The 26947-nt window shown below is 41.8% G+C and overlaps 1 protein-coding gene across 3 annotated transcripts in view; it reads right to left on the bottom strand.

The window, feature by feature from the left end:
* Positions 1–984: 984 nt before the first annotated feature.
* hspa12a (heat shock protein 12A) overlaps positions 985–26947 on the bottom strand; it is a 79170-nt gene continuing 53207 nt past the window's right edge. For 2 of the 3 annotated variants that reach the window (XM_072391588.1, XM_072391589.1), the window contains 5 exons: positions 12893–12979; positions 11632–11736; positions 11284–11542; positions 8853–8956; positions 985–5880 (listed from right to left, as the gene is read on the bottom strand). In XM_072391588.1, the coding sequence (XP_072247689.1) occupies positions 5249–5880; positions 8853–8956; positions 11284–11542; positions 11632–11736; positions 12893–12979 (1187 nt within the window). In that variant the 3' untranslated portion in view covers positions 985–5248. The remainder of the gene's footprint in view (positions 5881–8852; positions 8957–11283; positions 11543–11631; positions 11737–12892; positions 12980–26947) is intronic. The other variant, XM_072391590.1, reaches the window with a different exon arrangement.

Below are 26947 nucleotides of genomic sequence, written 5' to 3'. Positions count from 1 at the left end.
TAATTGGCTTTCTCTGAATCCCCCCCAACAGTTAGAAGCTGGAGAATCATTTTCACATTTGTCATTGAATGCACTACCAGTAGGGTACTGGGAACTGCCATTACAAAGTCAAACACAGGTGAAATATTGTTGAAATTAGGAACAGTTCTTAATGTTAGCTGGGAAAGACTGAAACAAAACACGGTCTGTGGTGCCTGTTTGGGCCCTTCAACACGACTCACCATGAGATTGTAAACAAGGGATCATACGCCTTCCAGTCCATGGTCAAACTGCAGACGAGGTCAATATGCGAGTAAGGATGTAAGTCAAGTATTTTTCAAGCAGTTCGGTGTGTGGTCTGAGCTTTCAGGCTGTTTGCTGCATCCCAAGTATTATCTAGTAGTACTAAACTCAAAAGAGACAGACCCTAAGATGTTAACTGCAGCAAGCAAGGTTTCCAGATCTTGGTAGGTCACACAGATGGAAGCAAAGCTATCAGGCAACAGTCAAGTATTTGATTGGTGGCGAGCGTAGAGCTGAGTGGAATCCGTTGAACATCTTTCCTTTCTGCAGAAAACGTCTTTTTTAGTCAAAGTTTGAGATTTGTGGCAAGATCAGTGATTTTAGTGATCAGTGAGTTATTTTTTTAAGCAAATTGCCTGGAGAGAGAGTGCTGCTGCAGTGTGCCAGACATTCAGCGAAAGGTTTTTTTCTACTCTGTCTTGGGTGAATAACAGCTTAGTTTTTTGGAGGGAGAGATTCTCGCCAATAATGAGCTCAAACATACCTTAAATCTCTGAGGAACAACTTGAAGTTGAAGAAAAACCAAGGAGTGCTGACTGTTCCAGACTTTCATCCACATTCACTTGACTTTAACACAACCTAACATTTAAGGGGCACTCAAAGCTGGGCTATCCAAACATTCCTGACATCACAAGAGCCTCTTTGAGCCTTGAGTAAGTATATATAAGGAGCTGAATGATCTGAACAGAAAATAAAACAGAATCATTTGAAATACACATACATTTTATTGGTGTCATTCTGACAGTTAATACATGGATCAAATTACACACAATACTGTGAAAACCGCAAGAGGACAAATAAGTAACTCAAGTAGAAAATAAAAGAAATCTTTGCATGAACAATAAAATACTAAAATAACAGTTGCTTTTCAGAATTGCAGCAGAATTGCTGAGTGATCCTAACGTGAAAGCTCAGTCACTTTATTTGCAAAATCTTCTGAATTGTTGATTATTTTCGATAGTGACAAGCAGATGCAAGCTGGCCAGACTGCTACCTAAAATCATCTCTGCTGAACAACTTCATTTTTCACAGATTGACCAGAAATGCTCCTTCACACACCAGGAAGCTGATCTCAGATAAACATGACTTATAGTATAATTCATCATAGCTTAAGGCATAAAGCTGCTACAGAAGCGTAGCCTGTGAATCACATAATGCTCAAGTTTCCACAAAATACAGAGCAATTATCTAACCAAGGAGCCTATATAAACATGGTGTTATTAGTTCCTTCGAAATAAATATTTATCCATTGTGAGCACAGAGACATGTAAAAGGAATAAGCAGTCACTGGGTAAGTTATCAGTAAAGTATGTCAAGTGCTGAAGTGCTATGTTCACAGTGCCATCAACTTTGAACATAAACATCAACTGTATCCACTCAGAAAGCAGCCCTGCCAGTCGCAAACACACCACCGGCACTATACCATCCTCATCAACCTTGAATCTGTGAATTAGTGATAGTTATCAACTTGTTGTTTAGTCATTCATATGTGATACATGCAAAACGTGCATTGCAGAAAGAGTGCCAAAGACAGGAGAGGGCACTGAAGCCTGTGCAACTTTGTACATAGATGGTGAAAAGCAAGACAAGCTTTAGTTGACAGTTACAATGAAGGTTGAAATAAAATGGGTTATAATTCAATATGACGTGATTATTGTAAAAATATCTGTGGGGTCTGCCTCTAACTCAGTAGTTGGTCTCTTCCTTGAGCCAAACAAACTAGTAGCAGACATTTTTTTGTCCTTCCATTTGGAATATTTATCACAATGAGTTATTAATTATTAAGCTAGCTGAGGCAGTTGCACAAATACCATCTGCCTTCTTCTACAATAAATCATTCATTTCAACAAGAGAGTTCTGTACATACTCTACTTTTAAGACTAATCAGGCAAACCAGCTTTGAGATCATTTTTAGTTTTGCATGACTCTAAAAGGTATTGCCCACTTGCGTTTTGTTGACTTGTATCTGGAGTTTGTTCTTTGTGTACTGTCCATCAGCATCAGTAAACTACACGTGTAATGCTCTTGACCAGCTGAAGGATAACAGATGTAATTCAGCGATTTGACTATGATCTGTCATGTTTACAGCTTCAACCTTTATAGTAATGTTCACTAACATGCAGTGTCCCTCTCAAATAATCAAATGAAGTAAGGATATACCTCGAAGGGAATGTGTCCAGCTTTAACTGTCACAGCAAAGGGAAAGCTTAACAAACTCATAATGTCAAACTTTTGGCTTGAAATCTCATAAATTCAATGTTATCAGGATAATCATTCAATTCACTCATAAAGGCAAAGTAAATGCAATCTTGGTTTGAACACTGATAGCTTCTGCGTACTTCAGACAATATACTTGTCTGAAAGCGACATTTGTCATTTTTTTAATAATTTGCAACTTGCAAACTCTGCACTAATTGCAAGCTATAGCACAGCTACTTTTGTCTAAGTATGAAAGACTATGACGCTCTTGAGGAGAGTTTAAGCAGGGATTAAGCAGGTAAATTAGTATGGAGGCCAATTAATATCATTATCTCGAGATCACAAGTTAATTATCTTATTATCTCTGGATAACAAAGATCTATGATAAAAAATTTTAAAAAAAACACGATAAACTAACTTATCACGCAAAAAATGAGCTTTATTATCTCGAGATTACACATGAATCAGCATTTGATCTCGAGATATTGTCATAAAAATAAAATCAAATTGCAACCAAGGCCGCTCTTGGCCTCAGTCAGTGAGAAACAGAACTCCCAGTAAAATCTCTTTACCTCCTCCTGTGAAGTTTTTCATGAGGACGCTGGATGGGCTTAGATGCGACACTGGCCTTTAAATTCAGTGTGATGCTCAGTGACTACGTCTCAAGCACTGACACATAAAGCAAAGTACTATATGCATAATATCATGGTAAAATTCTTACTACAGGACATGATGGAAGATGGACCTGGACACTTGTTGTTCGCTGAAACGCTTTTTAAGGACAGAGGTATTCAAGTTTCTTTAGTGGGTGCAAATTAGATCACACATCCAATCTTTGCGTGCACACGACAATCAAACCTGCCTTGGCCTCTCACACGTGGCTGATGAGAAAATGAAATGCTCATGTGAAAACACACACACACACACACACACATTCACTCATACATGTTGTTTCTAAAGCTGCTGCAATGATGCTAAAAATCTGTACAATATTTAAATACTGTATTTACACAAATAAACACTCATCTGGCCTGCACCTCTACATGCAATCGCACCTAAATTCATAATATTAAAGTGGGCAATTAGCATTGTGTCCACAGCTAATCAGAGGCATAAACAAATAAAGGCAACAATTAAGCATGGCTATTCTTGCTTTTCAGATTGATCTCGCAGCACGTTTCACCTTCTTCTATTCAGATTTTACTGTTGATAATATGATGAATGATTAAAGGACCATACTTTTTAGGCTACTGATGACAAATCTGATATACTTGATGTCATTTCCAGACAAAACCTGGCTCCTATTGGACACTGGATGGTGTTAGAAAAAAAGGTATATTTGTTTGGTTCTCTTTTGTTGTTATGAGTGCAAATCATGGCCTAAATAAAGGTATAAACCTAAGTACGCAACTAACAAATTGTCAGTAATGAGCTAAATGTGTCTTTCTGTAATGCTTACTATTCGTATTTTTGCAGTAATAATGTATCAAAAGCCTAGTAATGTGAAACTGACCGACACGGAAAGCAGTTTTGGATAATCTGCTCCAGACTCACTTCCCTCATTGGGCTGGTTTCAACTAGCAGCAAGTGGCTGCATCCAACAGATAAACTTTTTCAGCTAAATAGCAACATATTTTTCCAAAGCAGAGCTTTCAGCTTTTCACATGACTTTAAATGTAAGCTCATCTTACTCTCTTTTGTCTCTTTGATGTGAACATTGAAAGAAAACTAAACTTTTTATGTGAGAATAAGAGTGTCATCTAAAGCTCGTTTTACTTCCCAAGGTTGGCCAAAAAATAAATACAGTATAATTAACTGCTGGTCCCTGTTTCTCTATCGATATATCCTCCAAAATTCAGAGGTGTAGGATAACAGTATGTAAATATCAAGACGAACTAAACTATATTTAGGGTTACTTACACTTTGAAACTAAATTTAAATTAAATTTAATTAAAATGGGATGCTTCAGAAAGGAGTTTCTTAAATTAATGGGTTAAATCATGCTCAACTAATGCTACGGTCCAACCATATGGAACTGCAGAGAAACAGTGCACAATAGCACACCAAAGATAGTAGTGAGATGGTGATCACTGGGAGCTTAAAAGAAAAGAAATTGTGTTTCACACTCTGAGTCCATATGCAACGGATGCTCCTGCAGCCCAAGTGTTTAGTGCTTCTATTGTGTACAATTCTATTTGGTTCACATTGAATATGTTTTGACATGGCATAAAAACAACCTTCGATAGCAAAAGAAAGTGAGGTCTGTTGGGATGTAATTACATTTATATTGCGTATCTGGCTTTGTGTGCCTTTCTCCTGGAATGCAGAGAGAAGACTAATAGTACAGTATGGCTGAGAAGTGAACGAACATCGAGAGTGAATACGCCTTTATTGTTTTTGGCTTTTATACCTAACTCAGCAAAGCTGTAGCCTCTGCGTGGAAACATGGGTTTCTTTGAGTGAGTTAACACTACGGACTCCTGAGCAAATAAAGTCAAGGGATGGAGTGAAGTGACTGCCCTAAAACAAACTGAGCTCTTCAGACCTCCTTTTTACTTTATCTTGTAATAATATGGAGGTTCTACAGTTGAATGTCTAGATTTAAACTGAAGATGAGCGCTATTGTTATGCTACAACCACTCTTCAATCCAGCTTTGAGATTCGTTAACATTCATGTCCCTAGCTTGTGTGTGCATATGTGTAAGCTGTATGCTTTAATTTCCACTGCTATCAGGAATATTGTAGCATGAATTCTCTTGTGGCCTACTTAATGGCTTAAGAAGTCAATGCTAGCTTTGACAGTGCGCCCAGTAGACACATCCACTGCCATGGCTCGAATCTCTGTGTCACCAAACTGCATGAGTGTCTGGATCTCGCGGCGTGGAGCTGTGCTTTCCGTTCCACTCACATCTAAACGAAGTGTCCCACACTTCTTGACACCGTGCTCACTAATGAAGCCAACACTCTCTTTCTCGGAGCAGTAGACATGGATGACAATGACCTGCTGGGAAGGCTTTGCAGGTGTGTAGCTCCGCTTTACCATCTCCCCCAGCGCCACAGACTGGTCAGCGGCAATGAAGGTATCGAAGACATCTGTGCACCAGCGCGTCCCGTCCTTCACCAGCAGCTTTTCCGGCGGGTGCTTACCCTCCACGAAGCGATTAAGGACACCTACCCCGTATGTTAGGGGTGAGCGGCGGACTTTAATGACACTTGGGTCCAGGCCAAACAGCACAGCACCTTTTAGGATGGTAAGGCCAACATCATGGGGAATGATGATTCGGCTGCGCCCTTGGAGCATGTTCTGGACAGCTTGCTGCAGCAGCGCAGACTCAGCAAAACCTCCAACTAGGAACAGGAACTTAATGTCGCTGACCTCTGGCTTCTCAAAAAGTTCGGCTACGGAAGACAAACACAAACCAATGAGCAAAACAATTATCAAACACATGGGGGGTACTGTATTCACTGCTAAGCTCATGCATTACTATGATATACCTGTTGACCTATTTGGGGTTTTGTTGTACACCTTTAAATGCTCTTAAAATGGCTCCAACCCACAGAGGCCTTGACTCTAAATCACCTCTGAAGGTTCCCTGTGGTACCTGGTACCAGGATGTTAGCTGCAGAGCCTTTTATTGAGGGTTGAATCAGACTACCTTCACCTTATTCACATCGAAACAGACAATTTTTAAGCCAAATTAAACAAATTCAAACCATGGGTATCAAATAACTTTTTTCAAAATTTCCAAGCAAAACAAAACTACATCCAAGTTCCCAAATCTCAGTGGTTCACTCGTTCAGCACAAAATTGTCCACATTATATACAGTAGAATATAACACTGGTGCGATAAATTCTTGTCTTCTTTTTACTTGTGATTTTTTTTTATCAGATAACTCATATTCGAGATATTAGTTGATTTCTTACTCTGGAGCACGCTGAACATGAGGCACCCTCAAAATATAGCTGTAATTCAAATTTTATAGCCACAAGCTGTGAGAGGAGCGCTCCAGCACTGCTACTTTTAGCAAACTGAATGTACTTACCAACTATATTCACGCATCAGTTCAAACACTATTCATCAGTAGCTGTATTCACAAAGCTTTTTATCTTACCGCTGCTCCTAACTCGCGCTAAAACATTTTACGTAGGAGTTTTTCCTTCAAAGTAATTCACAAAGCCGCTGACACCTACTCATACGAAGGATAAATCCTTAGGAGTTCACTAAGAGTGATGCACTGTTGCTATGGATTACGTCGCTTCTCGTGCACGACTTTAGTGCTCAGTATGATTGGTTGATTGGTTGTTTGAGTGCAGGTGGTCTCGGCGAAGCTCTTCCACAACATCCCACAAACGAGCCCACTAAATCAACGAAAAACGTGGAAATAGCCTAGACTACAAATTAACTATCAAATAGTTATGGACAGTGTAGTTAGCAAAATACGATAATGACGTTATGCATGTTTAAAAAGAGAGAGAGAGAAAGCAAACAATACAAATACAATTGCATTAAATCAACGTTTGCACCCTGCAAATGATCAATTATCCAATGAGCATATTTCCAGCATTTAAACTCTTTAAATATCAGCCGTTCAAGTCCACTCTGTTCCACACGGCCAAATTCAGCATCATAGTCAACGCCATCATCATCAGCATCATCTAGCTGTGGAATGTTTCTCTGCATGCAAAGGTTGTGGAGAAGTGCACTTACAGGAATGACTGTACTTGCCCTCTCTGAGCTGAGGCTCATCATGTAGGACATGAAAACGATGTTTCATCTGCCCAATTCCTCTCTCCACAACACTTTGTGTATTTTTGTGTGCTCTAACATATATGGAGGTAAACAGTAAACAATAATAAATATGGATTCAAATAAAATAAAAGGCGACAAAGAGCCAATACAATGCTTTTACGCATAGGGCTAAGCGTAATCACTTACATGTTATCACGTAATCACGGCTTGCAGGGATAGCCACTGTCACCCAGCAAGTGAGATCCAACTGGTACATGGCGCCTCTCAAAAAGCTGCCTCCATTAAAATACGTGAATCATGAGTAGATACAGACCACTTTGCAACAACATCAGTCAAAATTTGCATCAACACTGCGTGTTGATGGAGTGGACTTTCTTTCGATTGAAAAACACGTCCTCATCTATTGATGGCGCATCTATTTTGATATTCATCCCGTCAATAGCACCAACCATACCTGCAATTGCCATAAAGTTGGCTTTGATCCTGTGTAGTTACTGATTGTCCAAAGGAAACCGGATAAACTGTTGTATGGTATGTGGTCTTGAGAGCGCGGTGATGGTTTGGTTTATGGCACGGCTGACTGATGGTTGCGATATTCCTAAATCATTAGCATTGCAAAGTTGCATTTTTCCCGTTGCTAAATATCGTAGTGTTGCCAAACATTTTGTCTCCGGACTGATCGGGTTATTTCTGTTAGTCGAGGACGTTATTCTGTCTCGCTGCAGCCATTTTCTGATTCTTTGTGAATAGCTCTTACTGAGTTAGGAGTCCTCTCGGGGACTTTTAAGCTCTCCTAGAGTTAGGTGCTACTTTTAGGCCTAAAAGTGAAAAAAAATGAGGAGTCCTAAATTTGAGACTGACACAGGCATTATTTTTAGGAGTTTCTCCTAAATTCGCCAGTTAGGAGCTACTTTTAGCCCGAAGATCCTTTGTGAATACGGCCACGGTTTTTTATCTTGAAAAGATTCCATCTGTTGTACTTTGACTGTTGTGACTATTTTTACAAGAAAATCTTTTACAAAGTTAGACAACCAAAAAAATCCAAGCAGACGAACCCTCTCTGTTTAATCAGAAACAAAAACACATTCCTCTAATAGTCCTAAACTGGTACTGTTCACACTCTTATATTAAGTTCTGTTTTCTCATCATCGATATATATATTTTCTAAACCGGCTCAGGGTTGCTTATCCTCTACCGCCACCAAGCCATCACAAAACCAACACAGAGACAAATGAGAGAAACAAACATACATACATACATACATACGAATCATAAATTAATCTAACATTTGGGTTTTTTCCTGTGGGAGGAAACCAGAGCACTCCGAGAAACCCCACAAAGGGAAGTGGAGATCAAACAGACTCCACACAGAAAGGCCCCAGTTTAAACCAGGCTGACCACCACACCGCCGTAGCACCCCTTCCCTTCATGACATGCATTCATTATTAGACTAACACAATGACAACAGCAGTAGAGCTTAGGTGGCTGTTATTTTTGCCAATTCTACAACAAGGGAAAAAAATGTTATTAATGTCTGAATTAAAAATGCCATTTAATAAGTGATTTGCTGCTAGAAGATTTGCAAGTGTACTTAAATTCCAATATCTGAAAGGAGCTTACTGAGATGTTGGATGATGTGGTCTATGGTTGGTTTAAAGAGGGAATTCATAGCATCGGGACTCATCCTCAGCATCCCCTGAGACGACCATTTAACAAAGTCCACACTAGAGAGAAGAGGAAATCAGTTGCATGCATTATATTCAGTACAATTAATTAAATGTATAAACAATAGGGATACAATACAATTTAGGTATATATATTTAGATATATATCTATATTGATATATATATATATATATATATACACAATCACAGGTAAATTGGATGAGCACAGATTTAGTATTTAATAGTTGAAATGTATGGAGCTGAGATTAGAATTTGTTTAGCCAAGCTTGATTAGAGCCCTGATGGTACTTCATCCTTAACTCCAACTCATACAAACACTATTACACCTCATTTTACTCTACATTGAGAGTAAACACACTCTTAATTGGTCAGCCAACACAGCTAAGAATGAAACTTTTTCGGAGAAAGCCACTAATATCCATCCACAAACTTTTCACAATGGTTAGACAGCTTCAGAAACTGCCATCAACATTCCATGTCATTTCTTTTTTTTTGCTACTTTTTCCATCCTCAAACAAACACATTCTTACAAACTGACGCCAACAACCACATGCAGAACTAAAAATGGCTTTCAGGGGTTAAATTAGCTGTGTCTTGAGCTGATTTACAAGAAGGAAAATGGCCCTATTTCAATGGGTACCACGAATCAGATCCAAAAGTCATGTGGGTGATATTGGATACTGCATAGCTGATTAATATTAAATCTGTAACTTGATGACAAGCCAAAATACTAGTAAGGTCTGTTTGTGTTTCTTCATATGCGCTGTCTGTTGTCAACCAAAGACCATACAGCACTCTTTTTGTAGTTCCCACAACTCAACAAAGTAGCATATGTTATGTCTAGCTGATTCTGCTTGGACATCAACCTGTTAGGAAGCTTCATAACATCTTCTCATAGACCATAGATCTATACTAAGATGAAGTTTGATAGATTTTGTTAAAGCCTAGCTCATTCAGTCCTGTCCCTGGAGACTAACACTACATCTCTGTAGACCTAATACTTTCTGTCTGTTGAATAATAGATCCTGAAAGAATCCATAACATCCATCTGCTGTGATCCCACATGTGTGTGGGAACATTTTGATGGTTTTGGACCCACCCAAGGTTTTCCTGGGGGCCCATGTGGACTTCCGTGTCAGCTGTAGAAGCATCATCTAATATCATTCACTGTGAGTTTCTGAAAATCCATGCAGACATGAGTGAAGGCCTTTAAAATCTAGACTCCATGGCTCAGATCTGATGCTGTAAATGTATCACAGCAGGAGATTATTCTGTTAAATAATACATGGTATTGTGGTGAATGAAAGAAGGTGTCTAAGCACAGTACTGGACATAAACGTCTTCTTTCATTCTTTCCACATCAGCAGACAAAGAGCGATGCAGACTTGATAGACGATAGCAGATGTGGACATGGTTCTGATCACATTCAAAATTACGGCCATACACATCAGGAAGGAAACAGCTTTTTAGTGCTCTTGGTGTCCTGGCTCATGTACAACAGACACATGCAGGTGAACAGATGACAAAATCACTTTAGATTATTATTATTATCATCAGTTTATAGGGTGACATCATAAGACGTTTTTTCATTTAGGAAAAGCAGCACCACAGGCATTTAGGTCCACCACTGTGACTAAATGCCATGTCAACATGATTGCTTGTACTGAGATATGTTTAAGATGCATCGCTGTACTAAATTTATGCTTTACAGACATAAAAATTGACAGACTTCAGTTCAGAATTCAGCTAATGCTAATTCTTCTCAGGCTTTAAATTTGACCTGGCATTCTGTGTTTCTGGATAAGATGTTTTTGTTTTTATCTTGTCAGCAATGATGCTTTTTCATTTTACTGTGGTGTTGATGCAGAAATCTAGTGCCTCCCTTTGATGTTTTCATGTTATGAAGCCATACAGCAACTCTTCTTTTTACTGTCAATAGGACCCACTTACCATGTGTTGTGCACACATATTCCCAACTGTAGCATGTTTAGAATTATGTGCAAGTCTCCAGCTATCTGCATCTTTCTTGGAGTATGAACACAACTTTAATGCAAAGCTTGACAAAAGAGAGCCTGTCTCCAATTGCGTAAAAAAATTTAAGTTTTACAAACAAATCTGCACTGATCCGTGGATGTTAGTGCTAAATAAGAGTTACATTTTCTCCATGTGCATATGCGATTCTATATCTCTTGATAGCCAAATAAGTCCATGCCAGACAGAATTAACCTGCTTCAGGTCCTCTTTATCACCAGTAAATCTGAATGTTGAAATATAAACAGTGCAACTTTCTCTGGGTCAGAGTCTTCCAAACATTATCCCAACATGTCAGATTAGGCTTTAGTCCTTGGTTTTGTGTTGGCACTCACTTGCTCTTGCGCAGGGCGTGCTCCACACTGTGACCTCTGAACTTTTTGTAGTAGTCAATGAAGGAGAAGGGCAGGTTAATATTGAGGGGGTTGGTTCTGTCAGGAGTTGCTGCTCTCTTCCGAGACTCAAACGCAATCATCAAGTCCACCCAGGCGGCTGGTCTCTTTATCTTAAATTGATCAATAAAATCCTGGCCAAAGATCTTGCACAGTAACTTCTCAAACTCATAATCAATCCCAATAGAGCCATAGGGTCCACCTGGGAAAAGAGTTGGTTGTAAATGTGAATGGAGTAAAATTAGGTTGAAACTTCAACTGCAAAAAGAGTTCTGTCACACTGCGTCATACCTGAAGCCTTGTAGAGCTCTTTGAGATGTCCCTCTGGAAGACGGATCTGATGGACAGTCAGGTCCACTGTTCCTCCACCACAATCCACAACCACGTAACGGTCACCTATACAGAGAGAACATGAAAATGGAACACAATGTGCAGTGAGTTCAGGCACAAGGTATTAACAACTGCATGTTCTTAAACTATTTATTTCCAAACAGTCTCCATGGCTCTAACACGCAGACACTGCCCCCTGTCTAGCACCAATCTACTGTTTACAGGAACATTTTCAAAGGACTCTACAGACAATCCTGATGACTGTCATCTTCTGCAGCTACACTGCAACAAACCAATGGTGAGGTGATGCAAATAGTGGGTGAGGTACAGAGGGTGGACAGCAGCTGGCAGTTTGGACCTCAGTTGATGGAAACATTGGAAAACATTCAGTGTTAAGATTTATGGATTTCGTTAAAACTATTGAGATTAGCAATCCATTCAAACAGTGTTCCTGTTGAACCAGTCAACAATTATGTCAGTGCAGTTTTTTTCATACATATTTGTATGAAGAATAAGTGGGTATGTAATTTCGTATAAGCTTGACTGCACCGCCAGCCGGCTCAGGCAATGCAGAGACAAAGGAAACTAAGTTGAGATGGTTAGTAGAGGTATAAGCATCACAGAATTACAGAGTCTGATAATGTTAGTTGTAAGGTGGTAAGGTGCTGAACACAGTACAGCGGCTCTGTTAAGTGTGTATTTAGCTTGTTAGAAGGGAAAATATTCAGTCACTTCATTTGTTTGGTCATCATTTTATCAGTTAAGGCTTTTCTGTACTCACCAAGTTCAGCTTTGGCCCATAAACAAGCAGTCAAATGATCAGACAGGTTGTAAAGAACTCGTACTAAGTAATTAAGTCTAATTTGATAGCTGTCTTTCCTCTGATTTTTTTCTAGTTTAAAAAACAAAAACTAATAATAAAAGCAACAATAACACTATATTTATTATTATCATAATTATTTCATTGCCTCTGTTTGTTGCGTTTCGCTCTGAAACTACTTGATACTGATACGGAAAACATGGAAAATGCACTGGAAAATGGCCATTTTGAAAAAAAAAAAACATGTCAGTGGATGTCTGGGGAGTTTGTTTCTCAGAAGATAAACAGTGTAAATCTACTGTCAAGATGACAGGTTGGCACCATAGGGAACAGCAACAGCAGTTACCCTAAAGGAAGAATAAAACAGTCAAACAGATGAGTACAAGAAGAGAAAGACTCTACCTTCTTCCAGCTCCGACCAAAGCTCCCCTATGACATTTTCCACCAAAAAGGTGCGGCTCTGTCGGTTGCGACGAACATGCTCCTTAGCTGGTTGTTAACAGAGAGAGAATGTTGCGGTGAGTGTGATGATGGCGTAAAGCTCTGCTGTGTGAAGCTGTGTGGTTTAAATGAATATACAGTGGTGTGTAAAGCAAGCAAGCAAGCTGAGGTGCATATGTCTGCATATTCACACTGTGGGCAAGTCTAAGTCTTGCAAAGTTATTCAATCAGTTATGGTCATTTTAAATAACTGCTAAATCAAAAGGAGAATTAAAAATATAATTTGTCTGTTCAATACATATGTACAGTTGCTTCAGAAAATGTTAACATCCCTTTACTTTCTGCACAGATTTAATGTCACATAATAAGAGCTCATTTCTGTCAACAAATCTACATCCTATAATACAAAACAAAAAAGTCTAAACATGTTATCAGAAATAAAAAAAACTGAAATCTCTGTGCATCTTCCAACAGTTTGCAAATGAATCAGGGGCTTGTAAGCTGAAGCACAATCAATTATCAAAAAATGAAAGAGGTCTGGAGCTCACTGATTATTATGTTATAATATCATAGCATTTCGACACAACTGTCTTCATCAAAGTCTAAAATTAGTCTCTTTTCTTTCTGTTAGATTTATTTGCTAACTCATTAAAACACAAAGTTTAAATCTCTCATTTACAAGTATTCAGAATATGTGATGCTGCAACCCTGATTGTGGTAAGGCGAATCCTGCATGCTTAAATAATGTTTGAGATGTGTCTACAAACTGAGTAGAGTCCCTCTGTGGTACACTGGATTAACTGATTCAGTTAGCAAGTGTTTTTCCAGTACAGCAATTCACACTAAAACAAAATTAAGTCCAAGAGTGCCCTTTAACTTTACTAGGGACCACAAAACCTTTTATAATGTGCATCTAATTCACTTTTGCGCTCTCACACACACACACACACACACACACAATAATACAGCTGGTGGCTGATCTGCCAGGCAAGATGCCACTCTAGCCCACTCTTCCACCTTAGCAATTATCAAAAACTGAAGACCGCTATACTAAATCCTTGAAAACACAAAAAAATGGACAAAGAATATATGGTAATGTCAAGGACTCTGTGTGTTTCTAGGACCACAGTGGCCCAAATAATTTTAAACTGGAGGAATATTTAAACCACCCTGACACTTTTTCTTCAGCTATCTGGGCAAAACCACATAGAAAATCTCATTGTGAAGCACATCTAATCCAGCTTCCCTTCCACATTTGACCCTCACCAGTTTGCATATAGGACAAACAGATGCTCAGAAGACATCATCACCGTCACCGCACCTCTTCACACAATGCTGAGACATCTGTAACACTGAGGGACCTACACGTGGATGCCGTTTGTGGATTATAGCTTGGTGTTCAACTCAATCATCTTGAGCATATTGATAGACAAGCTGGAAGACTTACACTTCTCCTCCATCAATTACACATGAATCAAGGACTAACTTCCAAAAAGATCTCAAAACTGTTACAATAGAGACATCGGCAGTGAAATGGATACACCGGGCTGCGTGGGTAGCGAGCTGCATACAGACATTCATATCCCAGAACGGAGGGCAACGAGAGGACGCTGAACGTCGGTGAGACGTCACCGATGTGGTGAACTTTTTGTTTTCTTTTTTTTCACGCTCTTGTCCCGCTCTTGCCTCTTTGCCCCTCACTTGTTTGTTCATCCAAAGAGTGGTAGCCCATCTTTCTGAATGGCATAATATGTTTAAGGTGTTAAATCTGTACAGGTGAACCGCCCCAGTAATTATGCATACTGGTTTAATTCCCCAGAATCTACGTTGGGACTGTGTTACACCTGAAGAGCTGTATAAAAAATTTAACGAAACTCTCTGTCCTTATCTATATAAGGTGTTTACTCAAGCTCACACTGATGGTGTCCTACCTCCTACCTTAACAGAAGCAGTCATTACAGTGATTCACAAAAAGGGTAAGGACCCAGAAGAGGTAGGCTCTTTTCGTCCCATTTCCCTGTTAAACCAAGATGGGAAATTATTTTCTAAAATTTTAGCAAATAGATTAAGCCCCTTTTTGGAGAAATTAGTGCATCCAGACCAGACTGGTTTTATACCAAGCATAAATTCTTTTTTCAATCTTAGACGCTTGTTTAACGTAATGTATGCTACTAACAGACCAAAGGAAGAGTTAGCCATTCTCTCACTCGATGCTGAGAAGGCATTTGACCAAGTTGAATGGCCTTATCTATTTGAAATCTTAAAAAGATTTAATTTTGGTGAGAGATTTATTTCAATGGTGAAACTTCTTTATAACAACCCCCGTGCTCAGATACTCACAAACCAAATATTGTCTCCCTGTCTTAATCTACATAGAGGAACAAGACAAGGGTGCCCTCTATCGCCCTTGATTTTTGCTTTAGCAATCGAACCCCTTGCCGAGAGTATCCGCTCAGATCCCTTAATTCATGGTTATAATACACAAAAATCTTTAAACAAAATTTCATTATACGCTGATGATGTTTTGTTATTCATCTCTCAGCCACAAGTCACGATTCCGCAGATACTTGATAAAATCAACACTTTTGGGTCCTTCTCTGGCTATAGGATAAATTGGAATAAAAGCGAGCTAATGCCCGTGCACGTACAGAATAATGCCTGGTTACAGAACCTCCCTTTTCGTCTCCAGAAAAATTTACATATTTAGGGATTCAGATCACAAAGTGTCACTCCCAGTTATTTAAGGAGAATTTCCAACCACTGCTGTCTAAGTTACAGTCAAATATACAGTTCTGGAAGTCCTTGCCAATATCATTAGTGGGCAGAGTCAATGCCATTAAAATGATTTTCTTGCCCTAATTACTTTATTTATTTCAAAGCATTCCAGTGTTTCTTCCTAAATCCTTCTTTAATAAAATAGACATGATTGTGCTCCCTTTCCTTTGGGACTACAAAACCCATAGAATTCGCAAGAAACACCTCTGCAAATCTAAGATGGAGGAGGGCTTGGCACTCCCAAATTTTTTATCATATTATTGGGCCTCACAAATTAGGATTATGGCATACTGGCTGGATGACACAGCAATCCCACCAAACTGGCTCGAATTAGAACAGGAGACATGCCAGCCTTATTCTTTGGGTGCCATTCTCCTGGCACCTTGCACTATTGAGAAGTCTTTATATAATTGCAATGTGATGATCCATAGTACAGTGCGCATTTGGAAACAAATTAAGTCACACTTTAAGCTGAAACCCATATCTTATGCACTACCTATCGCTAGAAACCCGACCTTTCCACCATCCATTATGGATGATACTTTCAATCTCTGGAGGACTATAGGCATCCATACAATAGGAGACCTATACATTAAAGGTATGTTTGCATCCTTTGCACAGTTACAGAGTAAATATAATCTACCTGGACGTAGTTTCTTTAGGTATTTGCAAATAAGGGACTATGTAAAAACACATCTGCAAAATTATGAGACTTTCAAAGGCTTGTGTCTTGATAAATGCCTCCGCCCCATGTCTTGCTCAGAAAAATCAATATCTTTTATATATGATATCTTGCAATCTACTAGTCCTGTGAACTCCATCCCAATTAAAACAAAATGGGAGGAAGAACTGGGCACTGAGATACCGGACACTATATGGGAAGAGAGTTAGCAGCACACTCATCGATACTCCAATAATGCCAGGCACTGCCTAATCCAATTTAAAATTTTACATCGTCTTCATTACTCTAAGGAACGGTTACATAGAATATACCCCGAGTTGTCCCCTATATGTGACAAATGTCATGCAGCGGACGACACGTTGCTTCACAGCTTTGCTCTATGTTCTAAGGTCAAGTTCTTTTGGTCTAATATCTTCAGTTTAATGTCTGAAATACTTAATGTACAGTTAGAGCCTAAACCACTCACTATTATTCTTGGAGTGTCAGATGATATTAAGAAATTAAACAAATCCCAGCAATGTTTCCTCTCCTATAGTCTCATCGTTGCCAAGAAATTACTTCTCATGCATTGGAAAAAGAAAGAAGCACCCACCACAAAGATGTGGCTAAGGGATCTTACTAACACTCTGCATTTAGAGATAATTAAATATACTCTCATGGATAAACTCCCGATATTTGAAAAAATTTGGTCACCTCTCATGCATTATCTCACACCTCGTAGTGGCAATTCATTTTATTTATTTTTTTGCCCTGTATTAAGACAAATTAATGAATAGACGATAGGGTACGGGGGGGTGCTTGTTGTTTTTTGTTGCGGTTTTCTTTTTAATTTATGTATCTGTTTTGTCTTACCTTTACATGTTTGGCTATTATTTCACTTTCCATTGTTATGTAAAAAAAAACAAAAAGAGAGCACTGTATCCTAGCTGCGCACATTTCTATTTGGTGTACTGTATACTTATATGTTTGCTGTAAATGTGTAACTCTATAACAACGTGCTCTAATAAAAAATATTTAAACAAAAAACTGTTACAATAGGTCCCTGGTGCTCCTTCACCAGCCCCGTGCAGAGCTGTGTCCACTTCTATATGTCCTGCACACTGGCGACAGTACATCTCATCACTATAAAACCCAATCATTGAGCTTGTTGATGATACCACCATGGTTGGCATGGTGATGTATGTGCATATAGGGAAGAGTAAAGGGAAGATAAACAATCTTTTACTCTACACTCAAAAAACAAAAAGAAACAAAAGAAACTTCATAGACTTCAAGAGTGGATCTGGTCTCACTTTACTTCAATGGGGATATTGTGGAGAGGAATTCCACCCTCCAGTTCATGGTGATCTACTTCTCAGAGAACCCACCCAGGTCACCTAATGCTGTGGCAGTGGATAAAAAGTCCCAGCAGTAGTCACAACTCTTGAGGTCGCTCCGTGAAGTAGAACTTAAAGAGGTGCTGTTGACTTACCTGTACTGTCACTCTTCCATCAAGAGTGTTGCTCTATACTTTATAACCGTATGCTATACGAGCTCTAAGGCGGTAGACAGGAATTCCTGCAGAGGATAATATCCACGGCAAAAAAAAAAGAACAAAACATTGGTTATTCTCTGCCCTTCCAGGAGAATGGCTCTCCATGCTAATTACATACAAACCCTCCCACCTCTGCCACTCACTGAGCACTTTACGGCCCTCTGGTATTCGGTATAAGCGTAAATAAAAACAACAACGGAATTGCACTTTGTTTCTCTCCCTGGGTCAACTTTCAAGTCCTTATGGCACTATCATAATTTTAATTTCAATACAATTACGATGCTAAGAGAAATAACAATTAGTTGATTCTTACCGCAAATTCTTTTATTTTCACTGCCAGCCCTGCCGGTCTATAACTCTTACAGACAGCTGACGCTTTGCGGTAAATTGTATTGCATCACTTCCTGTTACCTTGTTTGTGTACTGTGGAAAAATCTTGCTCCTCTTGGACTATTAATAATCACTTTATTTCTCCATATAATTTACAAATTTCTGCATAGTTAACTCCATAGCATACTTGTTCTATTCTAACACTCACTCCTACAGATCTTTAGTCTTTATTTTCACTTTTTAGCAGTGTGTCTGGTTGTCCAGCTCAGCATCGCCACCAGTTATATCTCACACAGACTTCACCCTCCACTGGACTCTATGGGTATAACCTTCCTCCAATCACGTACACGCGATGGCCCACTGAAAATTAGTGTGTATGTAGCCGGCCATTAGGGCCTGCCTACCTTTCCCGCCCTTCAGCGGGTTATATAAGCAGGTGCATCGCCATCTGCCCTCATTCCTTCTACTTTCAGCATCGGCGAGTGCCCACTGTCACAACATCTCCTAGGATGGAGTTGCCGCTACAAGAACAATGCATCTGTCTGGCCTGTCCCAGCGGTATGATCGCTCCGACAGACCTGCACCTACCCTGCTTCGAGTATCTCGGAAGAGAGCACGCCATCGCCGTGCTGGAGGTGTGTCTGGCTTGCCTGTGCTGCAGAGACATCCCCTGTGTCCGTCGCCAGCAGCGAGCTGACTTCTTCTCCGGCCAGTCTCTCTTCACCCTGTCCTCCGACGCCAGTGAGGAGGAGAAGCAGGAGTATGAGGGGGATGCTATGGAGGAGGAGAACGCCCTCCCGACACACACCACCACCATGCCGAATGAAGCGTCGCCGGCAGGGCCCACCTCAGCCTTCGTTGCAGGCCCACTGGCCCAAGGAGACTTGGGTGAAGATGAGGAGCTCTCTCTCTGATGCCTCGGCTGTCTTCGCCACTGTTTCAATCAAGCTGGACTTCCCAAAGGTCATGACAAGGGCTCCCCTTGACCCCACCGCTGCCCCCGAAGTCAGTTGGTCGCCTCCGCCAAAGATTTTACAGGCCGGCTCAACCACCCCGGCCCGTGTTCGTCTCTCCTGTGCTTCCTGATATCTGGCAATGTGTCAAAGCATCATGGCAAGAGCCACATAAGACCAAGGCGGCAGTCGTGGGTCTGGCTTCCTTCCTGTGCCCCCGCTCGAATAGGCTCTTGCTGCGCTCATTATCCCGCACTCAGCCAGTTGGTCAAGGAATAGAAAACCACTACCAACACTGCCATGGGATAGAGACACCCTGGAATATTTTGACAAAATATTGTCTTCAAAATTGTATTTCAACAAAATAGTCCAGCTGGGTGCGCAGCTGGCTGCAGCAGCAAACAATTTGGGTGTCCTGGTTCCACCACGACTGTTCATTTCGGTCTAGGGTTATCCAATTGGAGGCATCCCACCACCACCCCCACCCTCCTATGCCTTGTGCGGGCGTTGACGTGCTATGTTGACCGCACGGCCAGGTGACGAGATGGCTGGCAGAGCCCTGTCCAAGAAGCGATTGGCGAGGTGACGAGTGTATCTGTGTGAGTGTATCTTCTCAGCTTACAGTCATGCGGGCTGGGAGCCCCCCACTGTGGTCCGGGTGCACTCCACACGAGGTGTGGCGGCATCTACGGCTCTGTTCACTAGTGCGTGTGTTGAGGACATATGTACGGAGGCAACGTGGTCTACACTGGCCGTTCATAAGGTTTAATCTCTTGGATGTGTCGGGTTCCTTCTCAAGGTCTGTGCTCACTGTATTAACACAGGATATTAGACTCTATTGGATTTTCTCAAAGTGTTCACAGACCTACTCACTGCCTTAATCATACCCTTGACCTTGTGCTGACTTATGGGATTGATTCTGAACAGTTAACAGTGTTCCCTCATAACCCTGTCTTATCTGACCATTTTTTGATAATTTTCGAGTTTACATTATTTGACTATGCAGCTTCTGAGAAGGAATTTACATATAAAAGGTGTATATAAAAGAATGCTGTAACCAGATTTAATGAGTTAATTCCATCATTAGTTTCTTCACTGCCATGTGCCATGTGTAGTGCTTCTTGATAGCGCTACAATTTCAATGCGTACAACACTGGACAATGTTGCCCATCTGAACAGGAAGGTAATCAGTCAGAAGAGGTTGGCTCCTTGGTATAATTCATAGCTGTGTGCTTTAAAGCAGACTGCAAGAAAGCTGGAAAGACAATTGCGTTCCTCTAATTTAGAAGGGTCTCAATTAGTCTGGAAAGATCATTTAATAACAATTAAGAAAGGCCTTCTTAAAGCTGGAACTGTCCCGATTTATGTTCTGTTTCATGTCTTGTATCGTCATTTCCTGTTTTATTTTGAAAAAGCACTAACTGTCCCCTCTCGTTTCGGGTATCTTGCCCTTCCTCTCATGTCAAGCGTCTGATTGTCTTCCCTGATTCCCAAGTGTTTCCACCTGTTCCCCTTGGTCCCTCGTGTGTTCAAATAGTCTGCGTTTCCCTTGTCTTGTGCCAGTATGTTGTCTCTGTTCGAGCGTCATTACCAGCCTTTTGTCTTAAGCCATAGTTTCCTCGAGCCATAGTTCCACGAGCCTGCAGTGAGCAATCCTCCTGCAGTGCTATCTTGTTTTGTAATTTATTCTTATTCATAGCCTTAGTTTATTTATTTCAATACGGTAAGTTTCATAGCCTTGTTTGTTCCTCCGTTTTCAAGGACAGATTTTTCGTTGCAACCTTTCATAGTTGCCTCCGTTAAAGGAGAGCTTTAAGTTTATTGGTAAAGTTTCATAGTGCCTCTGTTTTTCGAGTGCGTCCTTTGTTTAAATCCGCCTCGTTAGGAGAGCTTGTTTTGTTAAATTGTTCATAGTTTTTCTGTTTTCCTCCCAGTTTGGAGATATTTGTTTAATTTTCATAGCTGCGCTCTTCCTCTGCTTAGTTACTGAGGACAGCGCTTGGGTTTCCATAGCCCATTCTTTTGCTCTGCCTGGAGATCGCCCTGCCTTGCTGTGCTCTGTGTGCTTGGTTTAAATAATAAACACCTCTGTGAATCCGAAAAGACCCTGCATCTGTGTTCTGAGTCCCTGGTACCTGACAAGAACTGCTTATTATTCATCATTGATAGAAAAGAAGAGTGTCATGTCTTGATTAAATCATGTTTTCAGTTCTCCTTATCACCTCTCACCTGTCTTGTCTTTTAGGTCTCCGCAGCATCCCAACATTACTTTGTCTTGTATTCCTAGTTACCTGATTATCAACCTTGAGCCGTGTTTTTGACGATTATTGCCTTACATTTTTGTACTAGCACTGTCTAGTAAACAGTTTGAACCTTTGTCTCCGAGTCTGCATTATGAATCCTTCTGTGTGCCCACCCTGATAAATAATCCCAGGTTTCTTTTCAGCACTGTTGCCAGGCTGACAAAGAGTCTGAGCTCTGTTGAGCCATGTATTCCTTTAACTCTCAGCAGTGATGATTTTATCCTTTATCAAATAAATTGTTTCTATCAGAGAGAAGATTAATGGAATCCTTCCCACTATCATCACTGATGTATCATCAAGTAGAGCAGCTTTGGAAGTATCGTTAGAACCTGATTTGTATTTAGATGGCTTCTGTCCAGTTGATCTCTCTGAGCTAACAACAGCAATAGTCTCTTCTAAACCATCAACTTGTATTTTAGACCCTATTGTTATAATTGGCTGTGTTCTTAGACATTATGTATTCATATTCTGTATTTTACTAAATAACCTATGTTCCTAGCTGGTACTTTTCCACTTTGCTCATACTGCACAATAGATGACCTTAAATGGTCCAAGACCTTAGGATGACATAGCAAGACGAAACAACTGGGTCAGACAAAACATCTCTATTGGAGTAGATAGGTCTGGTACATTAGATCCACGCCTAAAACAGCACTCACACACACACGCATTGTTTATCACATCCAAAGAACACAACAAGGACAGCAGCTGGCCTGAGCATGTCACCCAAAACTGGCCAATTATACTCTTACAAGTGTGAAAACAACTTCTGTGAGATAAAGCTGAATATAAATATGAAATGTTTCCGGATAACGGGGCTCGGCCTGACGGATTTCCTGCGGGAGCTCTGGCACTCCGAGTCCAGCGCTGCAATATACTTTACATGTGACCACTAATAAATACTTTTTTAATAAACGATTTCTCCAGCTTGTTCTTGAGCTTCCAATGAAAAAAATCGGGCTAACACGTGGCTGTGTGGATTAATACCGGACTCTGCGCTGCAGCTGGCAGGCTTCCAGCTCCACAGAGCTGACAGAGACACAGAACTTTCCGGCAAAGCGAAAGGTGGAGGAATCTGTTTTTACATCAACACTGTGACACTGTGTGTGGAGCAGACCAACCTTGACTCTTTAATTATTGTCCTTGGTGACTGAAACTTCACTCACAAACTTATGAAATATAGACAGCTTATTAAATGCCTGACCAGACAGGGGAATATTCTGGATCACTGTTACACCACAGTCAGGGATGCTTATCACGCCGTCCCCCGTGCTGCACTGGGCCACTCCGACCACGTCATGGTACACCTGATTCCTGCTTACAGGCAGAAACTAAAGCTCTGCAAACCTGTAGTGAGGACATCAAGGAAGTGGACCAGTGAAGCTGTGGAGGATCTGCTACTAACAGTCTGGATGAGTACATAGAGTCTGTGACATCATACATCAGCTTCTGTGAGGAGTGCTGTGTTCCACCACACACCAGGGTGAGTTATAACAACGACAAACCCTGGTTCACAGCCAAACTCAGAAGGTTATGGTTGGATAAGGAAAAAAGGACTAAGGCAGATCACCAACGACAAGCCTAAAGCCCCCCACTCCGTGAAACGAGCAACGCTTAGCCAACGACCTGAACGAGTTCTACTGTTGCTTCGACAGACAAAGGGACAGTCCTGTAACCATCCCCCACGACACCTCTCTACAGCTCCAGCTTCAAATTACCTCCACCTCAGCAGGGGCCTGGGCCCCTCTACCAACACCCACCTTAAAGGTCCACCCCCCTCCTCTCCACCCACCTCAGTGACGACTCTTTCCATACATGAGAGAGACGTCAACAAACTCTTCAGAAGACAGAACCCCTGGAAAGCTGCTGGACCAGATTATGTGTCTCCATCCACCTATCATTCCTGTTCCCAAGAAGCCAAGGTCCACAGGACTTAATGACTTCAGACCCGTCGCCCTGACCTCTGTGGCTATGAAGTCCTTTGAGCGCCTTGTGCTTTCACACCTGCAAGAGATCACTGACACCCCCCCACACCCCACCCCAACCCCCCCCTCCCCGGACCCCTTACAGTTTGAATACAGAGCCAACAGGTCTGTAGACGATGCAGTCAACCAGGCCCTTCACTACATCCTCCAGCAGCTGGATTCCGCAGGTAGCTATGCCAGGATCCTGTTTGTGGATTTCAGCTCTGCCTTCAACACAATCATCCGGGCTCTGCTTCAGGAGAAGCCCTCTCAGCTGAGTGTGCCTGACTGCACCTGCAGGTGGATTATAGACTTCCTGCCTGACAGGAAGCAGCATGTGAAGCTGGGAAAACAGGTCTCCGACTCACAGCTCATCAGCACTGGTTCCCCCCAGGGCTGTGTTCTTTCTCCTCTGCTCTTCTCCCTGTACACCAACAGCTGCACCTCCAGTCCGTCAAGCTCCTGAAGTTTGCGGACGACAGCACTCTCTCGGCCATATCTCTGATGGTGACGAGTCCGCCTACAGGTGGGAGGCTGACCATCTGGCGACCTGGTGCAGGGAGAACAACCTGGAGCTCAACGCTCTAAAGACAGTGGAGATGATTGTGGACTTCAGGAAGAACTCAGCCTCAGCTACCCTCTTCACCCTCTGTGACTCCACAATTGATACTGTGGAGTCTTTCCGCTTCCAGGGAACTATCATCTCCCAGGACCTAAAGTGGGAAGAATCAAGAAAGCCCAGCAGAGGATGTACTTCCTGCGGCAGCTGAAAAAATTCAACCTGCCAAGGACAATGATGGTGCACTTCTACTCCTCCATCATCGAGTCCATCTTCACCTCTTCCATCACCATCTGGTACGCTGCTGCCACCGCCAAGGACAAGGCCAGACTGCAGCGTGTCATTCGGTTTGCAGAGAAGGTGAATGGCAGCAATCTTTCCAGGACCTGTACACCTCCAGGACTCTGAGGTGTGCAGGGAAGATTGTGGCTGATCCCTCGCACCACAGTCACAAACTATTTCAGACACTCCCCTCAGGGAGGAGGCTGCGGTCCATCAGGACCAAAACCTCACGCCACAAGAACAGCTTCTTCCCATCCGCTACTCGCCTTATCAACAAGGCCCGGAGCCCCCTTTGACACCGACTCTCTCCCTCTCCCCTCCAGATCTTCTGTGTTACATTAACGCACCGTCTATTATGTCTATATATCCAGATTCTGTATATATATCTATAATGTCTGCACCAACAAATACAAACCTACTTGGCAATAAACTTGTTTCTGATTCTGATCAATCTGTCTTTGATGACAGGATATGTACCTCAGACTTTTAAGGTTGCTGTAATTAAACCTTTACTTAAAAAACCTACTCTTGATTCAGAAGTGTTGGCTAATTATCGACCTATATCCAATCTCCCTTTTGTGTCCAAAGTTCTTGAAAAAATAGTTGCAGTTCAACTTTGTGATCATTTACATAGAAATAATCTGTTTGAAGAGTTTCAGTCAGGATTCAGAGTGCATCATAGCACAGAAATAGCACTGGTGAAAGTTACCAATGATCTCCTCTTAGCCTCTGATAGCGGACTTGTGTCTATGCTAGTCCTGTAGGATATCAATGCTGCATTTGATACGATCGATCACAGCATTCTGTTACAGAGACTTGAACATGTTATTGGGATTAAAGGAACTGCATTAGGCTGGTTTAAGTCATATTTATCTGATAGATTCCAGTTTGTTCTTGTAATTGAAGAATCTTTCTCACATACCAGAGTAAGTCATGGAGTTCCTCAGGGTTGTGCTTGGACCGATTCTTTTTACTTTATATATGTTACCATTAGGTAACATTATTAGACAGCATGGCATACATTTCCATTGTTATGCTGATGATTGTCACATCGGTTGGTTTTGTTCTTGGTTTTGTCATGTTTTACTTTGGTTTCCCTTGCCCTGCCATTAAGTTCACTCACTTCACCTGTGTCTCCCTCTCAGCTGCACTCCATCACTAATCACATCTCTTCAGTATTTAGTTTCCAGGTTACCCCAGGCACACTGCAAAATCTTCACCATCATTCATGTTTCAGGTTTGTCATTGTTTTTTTTTTTTTGCTCATGTAATGTCAGTCACAGTCATAATCAGGTTTTGTTTATGTTTTTTCTCCACAGTTTAGGTTCTTTCGTATTCCGGCTAAGCTGTGATTTATTGGTCTTTGTTTAAATAAATGAAGTTTTATTTTGAAATATCTGCATCCGGGTCTTAATCTATACCACGCCACGTATACCCACCAAACGTGACAATGATACTCAGCTGTACTCAGCTTATCTATGAAACCAGATGAAACCAATAGGTTGGTCAGACTACAAGCATGTCTTAAAGACATAAAGACTTGGATGACTCAGAACTGTCTGCTTATAAATTTAGACAAAACTAAAGTCGCTGGACCTGAGCGTTCACTCATGTCATTGAAGATTCCTCACCTCACCTTGCCTTTCATGCCACGTTTTTCCATAGTTTTGTCAGGTTTTTGCCTCATAGTCTTGTCTTGTTTGTTTAATTCATAGTCTTGTCTATTTATTCCAAGCCATAGTCTTGTTTTGTTATTTCATAATAAAGATTTTTGATAACCGGCTCAACCGCGTTCTTTTTGTTAATAAATCAAGTTTACTTTGAAAGTCTGCATCTGGGTCCTCCCTTCTTCACGCACCCTGACAGAAAGAATCTGCCAGACATGGACCCAGCGGACTTACAGGCTTTCCAGAGCCGACTCGCGACCTTGGCCAACTGTTTGATCAAGGGAGCCAACGAGTGGGACAGGCTGAGGGTCTCTGGCGGCATCTCCGACTTCTTGCCGTGGAGGCTTGTTCCGGAGACGCCAGTAGTCCAGGAGATCTTGGAAGCTGCGAGACAGCTCCACTACGCGGCTATGGTGGACATTTTTGGCGCGGATTCGGCCGAGGCATCATCTGCGCTCCACCATACAGATTTCTCCTTTTGTCTCCTCAGTGTCTTCTCCTGTGCTGCCACCTCCACGACCGCCGCCATCCCCACAGCCCGCCGTCATGCCCCAGCCTTCTCCAGCCATGACCCCGCCTGTGCCAGCCATGACCCCGCCTGCTCCAGCCATGACCCCGCCTGCTCCAGCCATGACCCCGCCTGCTCCAGCCATGACCCCGCCTGCGCCAGCCATGACCCCGCCTACTCCAGCCATGACCCCGCCTGCGCCAGCCATGACCCCGCCTGCTCAAGCCATGACCCATGAGCCCCTCCCTCCCACCCTGACTTGGAAATGTCTGGGAGCCATTCCTCGAGGAGGGGGCTGTGGTCTTCGCCGGGGGGTTCATATCTCTCCTTGCCTTCACCTTCACCAGTGGGAGCCCGAGCGGACTTGCTTCTGTCCTCGCCTTCACCAGTGGGAGCCCGGGCGGACTTGCTTCTGTCCTCGCCTTCGCCAGTGGGAGCCCGGGCGGACTTGCTTCTGTC

The sequence above is a fragment of the Leuresthes tenuis genome, unplaced genomic scaffold (genome assembly GCF_036924035.1).
Source record: "Leuresthes tenuis unplaced genomic scaffold, fLeuTen1.0.hap1 SCAF_8, whole genome shotgun sequence".
Classification (NCBI taxonomy): Eukaryota; Metazoa; Chordata; class Actinopteri; order Atheriniformes; family Atherinopsidae; genus Leuresthes; species Leuresthes tenuis.
The sequence above is the reverse complement of the archived record's forward strand: the minus strand, read 5'-3'. Positions and strand labels throughout refer to the sequence as shown.